Source organism: Erigeron canadensis, chromosome 7, assembly GCF_010389155.1.
Source record: "Erigeron canadensis isolate Cc75 chromosome 7, C_canadensis_v1, whole genome shotgun sequence".
Taxonomy (NCBI): Eukaryota; Viridiplantae; Streptophyta; class Magnoliopsida; order Asterales; family Asteraceae; genus Erigeron; species Erigeron canadensis.
The window spans coordinates 10,122,520-10,133,918 of NC_057767.1; the positions used below are offsets into that span (position 1 = coordinate 10,122,520).

Sequence of the window (11,399 nt, forward strand, 5' to 3'; positions counted from 1 at the left end):
CAATAACTTGGAAACTAAGCAACATCAAGGCTATGGAAAGCCTTGATGAAAACTGTCCCATGTCATGGACCTAGGTCCAAGCCCACTTTCCAATTTTCACATTTTAATCCTCCTTTTTAATTAATTAAATATAATTAATCCTTTAATTATGTTTAATTAATTATTTCGTGATCAAACTAATTAATATATTACTTTAATATATCAATTGTTATTATCGAGTTACCGTGTCATTTCGTGTGACCCCGAAGGCTTAAATTATTCCCGGACATGCAATTTATAATAATATGATCATATGCCAACAGCTCCCACTTGAGCATGTTATTATAAACGCAATAACATTGGTTGGCGTCTAGCAACACTCCAAATGCTCCCGGAAATATTTAAGAATAGATTCTTAAAATTGCCAAGTTGAAATGATTTAGTCTTTAATATCCCTTTGTTCAGATACCCTTGTTAATTATGAATATGGATCAATGTCATTTCATAATTTAACGATTATGTTTCTCATTTTTTACAATTAATCAAGATTACCAAATTAGTCAAGAATCCTCTTGAGTTCATTTGGGTACGGCCATACAAACATCTTAATTAATTAATGTGGGGCCCAAATGGTATCATACTTCAGTTGCAAATTGAAGGAACAAATCCTGTATTGACTACAAATGTCTGGCCATGTCGTTTCTTAACATTTCTGAAAATAGCCCTTTATTACTGCCTTGTTCAGGACAGTTAGGAACTATATCAAGAAATGCAATCCACACATGCATAACTCACTTGTATCTCAAGTCAAAGGATAAATAAAGTAACCATTTCACGAATTTCATTTAATGACGTCGATCCATAAAATGATAATTCGTTCTGTGGGGTAAGTCTAATATTCACCTTTTGAATATCATGTGAGTTTGGTACGATCCACCATCTTCAAAACATTCCCTTAAATTTTCACCAATCTCTCACAATTGTCTTACTTTAATTATATTCCCATATAATTAATCGACAATAGACATTTAGAATATTGAACTAATATTCATGGATTTAAACATGTAAATATAGGACACAATTATTATAAAAATGAAACCACTTATACCGCGTATAAAAATTCATTTTATTGAAAATAACAATTGTTTAACATCCCATTATCCAAATACTAATCACAGATTTACATGAAATAACTTAGCAATATCTAAGACCTAAGCCTTCTGCATGCTTGTTGAGCTTTCCCTTCGACAATGCCTTTGTGAAAGGATCCGCCAAGTTATTATCTGTGTGAACTTTGAGTAAATTGATTTCACGTGATTCGATTTGCTCTCGAACATAGTGATATCTCCTTTGGTAATGTCTGGCACCCTTTTGAACCCCAGGTTCATTGGCAATGACAATTGCTCCAGAATTATCACAGTACAGATCCATAGGTGTATTATTTGATGGCATCACATCAAGCCCAGAAATAAACTTTCTGATCCAGACAGCTTCCATTGCTGCATCCGAAGCAGCTATATACTCAGACTCTGTAGCAGACATAGCAACGGTAGATTGCTTCTTGCTCTTCCAATCTACTGCTCCTCCATTTAGAATGAAGACATACCCTGACTGAGACTTGGTATCATCCTTATCAGTCTGAAATCCAGCATCACAGTATCCAGTGACTTTAAGCTCTTGATCCGGATTTCCTCCATACACCAAAAACAATTCTTTAGTAGCACGCATGTACTTTAGAATGTTTTTCACAGCAGTCCAATGATCCTCTCCAGGATTTTGCTGATATCGGCTTACAATATTTTGCGCGAACGCAATGTCAGGTCTAGTGCATCTAACCGCATACATGATAGAACCCACCGCCGAAGCATAAGGAATTCTCTTCATACGCTCCACCTCTTCAGGTGTAGAAGCACCATTCTTGTTGGATAAATTAAGTCCTTCTTGCATAGGCAAGTTCCCGCGCTTAGAATTTTCCATCTTGAATCTCTTCAAGATTTTATCTATATACGCACTTTGACTCAATCCGATCAACCGATTACTTCTATCTCTATAGATTTTGATTCCGGGTATGAATGCCGTTTCACCCAAGTCTTTCATAGCAAAACACTTTCCAAGATAAGATTTAACGTCTTTCAACATTGGAATGTGATTTCCTATTATTAATATGTCATCGACATATAAGACAAGGAAAGTAACATTACTCCCACTAGCTCTGCGATATACACATGGCTCATCAGGATTCTGAACAAAACCAAACTTTTTGATCTCTTCATCAAACCTTTTATTCCAACTTCTTGATGCTTGCTTTAGTCCATAAATGGACCTTTGAAGCTTGCATACTTTGTTGGGATGTTTTGGATTGACAAAACCTTCAGGTTGGTCCATATAGACTTCCTCGTCTAGAAAACCATTCAAGAAAGCGGTTTTGACATCCATTTGCCATATCTCAAAGTCATAGTACGCCGCTATGGCTAAGATGATCCTAATAGCTCTAATGTCCGCAACCGGAGAAAAGGTTTCCTCATAATCAACTCCAAAGAGTTGAGTATAACCTTTCGCCACAAGACGAGCTTTATAGGTGTGTATATTTCCATCCATGTCGGTCTTCTTCTTGAAGATCCATTTACACCCAACTGTTCTACCATTTGGTGGAAGATCAACCAAGCTCCAGACTTGATTGTCTTTCATGGATTTCATTTCCACATTCGCAGCTTCAAGCCATTTTTCAGATTCAGGATCTGATAATGCAGCATTGAAATTAGGAGGTTCATTCAAATCTCCTACCACGTGTTGTTCAGACTCAATCATAAGATTTAATCTATCACGAGCACGTATAGTCCTTGAGGACTTACGAAGTGGAATCGCTTCATCTTCAACTTGAAGTTCATCTAGAGATTCATCTCTTTGAACATTTTCCCCCCCAAGTTGAAGATTGCTAGTATCTTTAGAAGTTGACACATCTTCTTGATGCTCATCAAGTTCAACAATCCTCCCACTGTCTTCTTGAGATATGAGTTTCTTTTCAAAGAACTCAGCATATCGATGAACCTTGACAGTGTTTTCCGTAGGAAAGTAGAAGTAGTAACCCATCGTTTCCTTTGGGTATCCTACAAAGATGCACTTGACAGATCTAGGAGCAAGCTTGTCAGGCGTATCTCGTTTCACGAGCGCCTCACATCCCCAGACCTTTAAGTAAGACAATTGAGGAATACTCCCATGCCACAATTCATGCGGTGTCTTGTCAACTTTCTTAGTTGGAACCATATTGAGAATGCGAACAGCAGTCTCAAGGGCATAATCCCAAAACGAAAAAGGAAGAGTCGTATGAATCATCATTGATCGAACCATTTCCAACAAGGTTCGATTCCTCCTCTCCGAAACACCATTGTGTTGAGGAGTATATGGAGGAGTAAGCTGTTGAACTATACCACAAGCTTTGAGATAATCCTTAAACTCTTGACTCAAGTATTCACCACCTCGATCCGAACGGAGGATCTTGATGGTTTTACCGAGTTGATTCTCCACTTCACTTTTAAATTCCTTGAATGTTTCAAAGACTTCATGTTTATGCTTAATCAAGTAAACATAACCATAACGACTGAAATCATCCGTAAAAGTGACGAAATAGCTAGCACCTTTCCTTGACACATGTCTAAATGGGCCACATACATCCGAATGTATTAGTCCAAGCAGATCTTTAGCCCTCTCCGGTTTATTTGGAAAAGGTTTCCTTGTCATTTTGCCAGAAACACAAGACACGCATTTTTCAAATGATTCATCATTTGATTGCAAGACACCGTCCCTTTGAAGTCTTTCAATACGTTTCTTGCCAACATGAGCAAGCCGACAATGCCAAAGATAAGTCGAGTCCAAAGTGGACTTAACTCGTTTGCTAACTTGATACATTGAACTATCCTTTGAATCACAACCACGCATATCAATTTCATAAATACCATCACAAGCAATAGCATCAAAATAATGAACATTATTTCGAGAAACTGAAATTCCAATATCATTAAAGACATTAACGTAACCGTTGTTTTTCAACAAAGAAACTGAAATAACACCTCTAGTAATAGAAGGTGCATAATGACAATCGTTCAAGACAATCATTAAACCACTAGGTAAAACCAAATGATAATCCCGATCTCTTCCACAGCTGCAGGTAGGCCATTTCCCACGAACAGTTGTAAAGATCCCGGCTTCAGTTTCCTTCCTCTTCTAAGCCCTGTAAAGAATTACAGATATGAGTACCACACCCAGTGTCGTAAACCCATGAATTCCGCTTAGAAAATGAATATAATTCAATGGTGAAGAACATACCTGAAGTCCCGGACGTACCGGGCTGCTTCTTCTTCAACTCAGCAAGATACTTGGGACAATTCCGCTTCCAATGACCCACTTCATTACAATGGTAACAAGGTAGGTTCTTAGCGGGATGTTCCTTCTTCGCCGGAGGGGTCTTCTTAGGTTTAGGAGCATCAACTTGCTTTCCTTTACCGTCAGCCTTGCCCTTTCCCTTCGGTTGTTTGCCTTTTTGGACCTTACCCCCCTTTATCATGAGACAATTGGGAGTAGCAGTTTTCTTTGGTAACTTCTTTTCAAATTCAACAGCCATTGCAAGAAGTTCCGGAACGGTTTTATCCATGCTATGCATAGTATAATTGCGTCCGAATTCTTCAAAATCCTTAGATAAGGACTTGAGAATCAAACCAATTTGTACTCGATATGAGCGCTCACCGGTGTTCCTTGTTCATGTCGCAAGTCATGGAGTACATCGATAAGATCGTATAACTCCACGCCAGCTTGCTTCTCGAACATAGACTTGAGTTCAGTGAGCATATCACATGGAAATGAATGCTCAAATTGCCTTTGTAGGTCAGCATTCATGCTTCCCAACATCAGACAAGCGACCTCATTATGTCTATCATATGCAGCCGCATATTCCGCTAATGCTTCAGTAGAAGCATTGGCAGTAGGAGCAACGGGTCTTGGCTCATCAAGGACTTGGTATTTCCTCTCAGCTCTCAAAACAATCCGGAGCTGACGATACCAATCATTGAAATTTGGTCCAGAAAGCTTTTCCCTTTCCAACATCAGCCTGAACGCCGATTGATGTATGTTTTGAGTGGTATTGATTGTTGCCATCTACAAAACAGACAAAAAGTTCAATTATCAGTATTCCGATAATTATCCTTAAGAAATGTAATTTTACCCTTGTTAAATTCATCTAACAAATTACTTTCACTAAGGCTAGGATCCAACTTGACATACAATCATTTCATCAGTTGATCTGCTAGAAATGACGGCATTCAAAAGGTAATCGAAAATCGATAATTGCATTCATGCAACTCCTAGGTTTATGGGACTTACAATAACACTGTAAAGGGGTATTAAGCGTTTTGTAAACATGTTTTGTCTCATCTTATGCCACGGGTTAAGGTCTCACCTCTTAACTCGTTTTAAGTCGCCCAATTAAGAACATGTAGATAGTCCACCACCGTCTCACGACGAGTGGTAATCCACCTTGAAGAGATACAATTCACCTACGTCTCACATAGAGCAAAAAGCACTGGCAAGTGTTCTTAGCAAAGTGGGTGGCATTGACTTAACTTTAAATGGGTAATGCATTTGATGTGAATCAAAAGTTTATGTTTTGAAGACTCATGCATAATCTTCAAAACATAATATTTAATAAAATCTTTTGTATAGTCTTATAACACAAGAGAGCTCGGTAGCTCCATTTGAACGCACAAAGAAGCGCAAGGGCAAAGGTATGCGATAAACGCGATTTAAAAACCCGCCCTTTTAGAAGGCTAGCGCACTCCGACTTATACCTCTCTTAGAGTTTGTTCAAATGGGTGAGCCGGTGTATCTCAAGGTTACAAACTCCAATTTTATTAATGAAATCTCTATTTCGATAGTTCTTAGTCAAGTTTATTTTCAAAACCAATTTTGCATCACCTTTATACAACTTATAAATAAAATACAAAATTAATAAACTTACTAATTACCGAACTATTTAATCAAATAACAAGTTAAGGTGGGCCACCTAAACATGGTCACTATGGTTCATGCAAAAGTTCAATTCCGGCTCCCCCTTCCGAAGAAAAGGACCACATGCATCAAGTTATCTTGATTGCGTAAGCCTTTAAACAAAAACAAGTTGCACATAAAACACAAAAACTTGCTGTCTGGAAATTTCCAGCATCTTGATGACCAGTTTACACCTGTTTCTGGTCCGATTCAGCTTTCGACCAAAACTACAAAGTTGTAGCCCTATGTGTTGGGCTTCTACAGTCCAAAACACGACTCCTAACTCATTACAGATTATTTTATATGATTTTTCTAGTAAACTGTCGCACATCAGAAAATTTACACGCAAAAATCACATTGTCACATAATTATCTAATAATTAACCCTAATTATTGGATCAACATTCTTTGCATAATATAACTCTTTATATATCCAGTAAAATCACAATAAAACTTTGCATGAATTTCATGTGATTTTACAATTTATTTAACAATAAATAAAACGATACACATAATCATGCAATTCATCACATAATTTATATCAATTCACAATTCAAAACTTGTTTGAGGGTTTCAATCTCCATTGAACAAGGTTAAAACTTTTAATTAAACAAAACCCTAATTTTTATTTAATTAAAACGAAATTAATAATTAATTAAAATAAGAAAACCACTTTAATTAATTAATTAAAATTCAACCAACCCTTAACCCCCCCTCAAGTTTTGATCTTTGTAATTAATAGATCACATATGTGGCTCGTGATACCACTGTTAGAATATGAGCATATAAACATATAACAATTCACGAGTACGCAGCGGAAAAGAAACGTATATGCAATCAAATTAATTAACAAAGAAAGAATCGAAACGTGTACCTTTGCGCAAAGCTTCCAATAATATTATTAATAATAAGATTATTATTAGTTTAGGATTTAAAGCAAAACCCCTCTACGATCGCACACTAGACACCCCTATACCGTATGCTAGTACCCCGATCACGAACCAAACAACCCTTTGTTTATCTCCCTTAATTCGAAATCCCTTTGAACCAAAACCTATTGTTGCCGTAAACAATATTGAACCACAATTAATGCTAAGCATTAAGCATTAATTTGTATAAGGGATTTATGAGAATTGTTGGATGTAACAAAACCGAATTCCCTTAAGGTTCGGTCGAATGATACAAAAGAGAAAAGAGAATTTTAATTATGTGAATGAATGAATGAAAAACCTAGGGAATTAGCCCTTGTATTTATAGGGTAATTTTAGGTTATCAATAACTTGGAAACTAAGCAACATCAAGGCTATGGAAAGCCTTGATGAAAACTGTCCCATGTCATGGACCTAGGTCCAAGCCCACTTTCCAATTTTCACATTTTAATCCTCCTTTTAATTAATTAAATATAATTAATCCTTTAATTATGTTTAATTAATTATTTCGTGATCAAACTAATTAATATATTACTTTAATATATCAATTGTTATTATCGAGTTACCGTGTCATTTCGTGTGACCCCGTAGGCTTAAATTATTCCCGGACATGCAATTTATAATAATATGATCATATGCCAACACTTTTTACTACAACTTAATTTTGCCTTACCACGGGGGCTTTGAGGATCTATAGGCCCAACACGAGGGGGAAAAAACAGCTCTTAAATTAAACACAAACGTTCTATCAATAGATATAAGGAAATTTTTTAACAAATTGAGTAGAGTGCTTGAAGAAAGAAACAGTTCATTGGCGTCTTTCGTGGGTATCTTGAACTGCTTCCAGATTCTACCAAAACAGTAGAAAAAAACCCGGCTTTTTGTATGAGATGAACATTAAACCTTTGACGCATGTCTCTAGCGATCAGGATGTTTACCAATAATCTAAACTATGTTGTTTAATTACCCGATAGTAGAATGCATATAGTTGAATTTTAAAAGCAAACACACATATAACACACATATTTTTATTTATAATCGTTTAAAATTCGGGTCTTGAGCGATAATCCATTTTGCCATGTGCCTAGTTGCCCGCTTTCCTCACCATTGATTAAAAGCTTTTAGTTCCTATCCATTAAAATAGTACTCTAATTGGCAATTCAAGTAAACAAACTCCTTCTAGTTCTAGTTATAATACAATATGAACTGTTTCACCAAATTCTCCTTGAAGATAAACCTCGACTAATTTTAGACAATGTAAATCACAAAATCTTTGAGTTGAAAAGTTATGCAATAAACTGAAGACATGTCATTGGATAGTGTACTGTCTTTTATGCAAATTGAACATATGTTATATACTGCAGTTCCTTTTCTGGTTAGACATTGTGATCAATCGAGTGAAGATAATTGTAATTACATGACAAGACACAATAACTCATAGCTCATGTAACAAGTAACAACCCGTCTATCATCTGTTTAAAAGTTAGAATATAAAAAAGTAGTAAAACAATTAAGTTTGGATTCACATCTTAATATTTTAATTTATAAAAAACACAAGGAACTAAGTCTTTATCTGTTATATAATAAATTTTAAAAGTTAATAGGTAAGAAATTTTATACCCGAATTATTCACTTTTTCTCATATTAAAAATATACATTTTAAATAAAAAAAACAAGAGGTTGGACCTAAAAAATAAAAAGAAAATGACTGATATGTCTAAATAAGAGGTCTAAAGATATGCCTAAAAATGTAGGGTTGACATATGACATGATTAAATGTGTAGATTAAAAACAGAATGCGGAATATCCATGTGTCATATATAAAATGTATTAGGCATGTTTTTACATATATCTTTAAGCATATATATCATGGAGAAATAATCAGTACTGCAACAGTATTGAACTGCTGCCTCACAATCATCTTCTCCATGTGATCAAAATGGATTAATAAACCTCCCCCTAAATTTCACTTATGCAGTTTCGAAAATTTGTACTGCCAGCAGTACAAATGCTTTCTCCATATATCATTACCCAAAATAAAATAGTAAAATGGTAGGTTTATGCAGGGACGGCTCCAGCTTGGGGGCAGCGGGGTCAGTTGCTCCAACTCTAATTTTAGTACAATGTAATTTTTTAAAATTTAAATGGTATATTTGTAATTTCCTTGTAAAAGTAAGAAAAAATAAGTAGGAATTAAATATAAATATTACCTTCGTTGTCAACTTGTCATAAACTTATTGTTTGTATGTCATTGGTCATCAAACATTAATTTTAAGATAGATTTTTTCATTAAGAGATTAAAAAAACCTGAGTTGTTTTGATTTTTAATATAAAGAATGAAGTATAGTTTAGAGAAAAAACTTTCGTTGTTTGGGTATGTAAATGTGTTGTATATTATAGTGGAATTGTTTATAAAAAATGTATTTTTTTTAATTTGTTATATATATTTTTGTCACAAACAATTAATTATAATTATCATAATGTAGAGAATACATATATATATATACAAGCTAATTTCAGTATATCTAAAAGAAGTATATTTTTTGGGTTTCTTTTATTATATGATTGAATACGTTTTCATTTAATAAGATCTTGTTTGATACGTGTGGTCATTATTTATTAAGAAAAACTAGTATTTTTAAATATGAGTATTAGACCTGGTGTAGATAACAAATTCTTTTGAGGGTCCATTTTTTATTTTCAAGCTAGGACTCTTTTTTTGTTTTATTTATTTATTTTTTTCATTTTCGGATACAACTATTATAAATATGACAAATAATTTTTAATTTTGTTCATTCGCAAAAATTTCCAGACTCCGTCCCTATGTTTATGTTATATGTTATGAGTACTGATAGCACCACACGCGTGTGGGGGAAAAGGGACATCATGGCTTGGTCTTCTATTAATTCGTCACTCACTATAAATTAGTACCCCATCATTTTGAAACTTTCCAATACTCCCTCACTCACTCTTTCTTCATAAAAACACACTCTTTCACTCTCTCATTTTGTGTAAAAAAAAACAAAAACCAAGACATGAATTCTTATGAATTTATTGACACTGTCAAAACTGAAAAAGAAAATGCAATTGCAAGCTACAATCGATTTACAAAAATCACAAAACTTGTACAACTAATCGAAGTTTTCGTCGCAGTTGCATTGATCTCATGGTCATCAACTCGGCTTCCGCTAGTATTCAAATATACTAGCGAATATTTATTTGCATTTTTATGTTACATAAAAAACCAACATGTTGTGTTTCTGGTAGGAAACACGATTGTTGTTATTTGTTACGTACTTTCGCGTAACAACACCACCAATATCGATATTCCTAGTAACAATTTGAAACAAGTAACGGAAACTTTGTCGGTAAGAGAATTTGAGGTTGTTCCAAAAATCCCGGAACAAGAAGTTACGGCCGAGATAGTGATTAAAAAAGCGGCTAAGCAAATCGAGAGGTTTAAGAGAACACAATCGGAGAAATTGAAGTCGGAGATAACAGTTAAGAGAGAGTTACGACGGTCAGTGACTGAAAAACGGATGCCGGTGAAATCGGTTGAGAGATTGACTAATGAAGAATTTCGGATTGCAGTTGAGGCATTCATTGAAAAACAACAAAAGTTTCTTAAGGAACAACAACAAAATGTCGTTGTTGGTGAAGATGAATGTTAAATATATTTGAAATAATATTCATAATTATAAATCTTATACGGTATTTAATTTAAGATGGTTGTTACTTTACTTAATATATAGAAATCGTAATTTTTCACTTTGAAAATTTTAGTTTGGCTAACATTTCAACAGGAATCTACAATTTTTAGCAAATTTTTAAATAGTAACGGAACAAGTTTTTTTTTTCCAAGTAAGGTCATATTATAAGTTTTGTAATATCATTATTAGCATAAATGAAGCTAAATTTATAGGTGTGGCTAAGTTTGATTCAAATGGTTTTAAACTTGTAGTGTTGAACGTTTATGTTTAAAGATGTTCAAAAGTTGGATCATAATATTTACTATATATCAATAATGATTTGGTCGCAAATATCTTGGTTTCATTTATTATGAATATTTAAGTTTAACTGCTAAGGTGGAATAGTCAACCTATCTCCACTCATAAAGGTTACATGAAACATGATTAGCCTTTCATTGTGGAAAAATATAAGGAGTAGTGTGGATAATGAAATGATGTTGGATAACTACTTATATGTGTTTGATATAAATGTTTTTTTCTTTAATTGTAAAGACTACTTTTGCATCTGCCACCTAGTTACCCTAGGCAAAGGGCTTATAGAGTTATAGTGGTTGTGTATAAAAGGTTATAAAAGAATGATACGAGTATTGTGCAACTGTTTTTATGTGTTTGATGTAAATGTTTTTTGGATCGTATGAGAGTATTACCCCATTCCTTATAAATTCCATCCGTCATTGGTTAAAGGCTAATATAAATATCAAATGGAC

General features: G+C 34.4%; 1 protein-coding gene across 1 annotated transcript; it reads left to right on the top strand.

Annotated features, from left to right (window-relative positions):
• Positions 1-9,978: 9,978 nt before the first annotated feature.
• On the top strand, positions 9,979-10,614 carry LOC122608939. The gene has a single exon (XM_043782008.1). The coding sequence runs from the start codon at positions 9,979-9,981 to the stop codon at positions 10,612-10,614; it is 636 nt and encodes a 211-aa protein (XP_043637943.1).
• Positions 10,615-11,399: the final 785 nt, after the last annotated feature.

Bases quoted from the DNA above. Each gene is read 5' to 3' on its own strand.
- LOC122608939 (XM_043782008.1), top strand. From the start codon at position 9,979: ATGAATTCTTATGAATTTATTGACACTGTCAAAACTGAAAAAGAAAAT.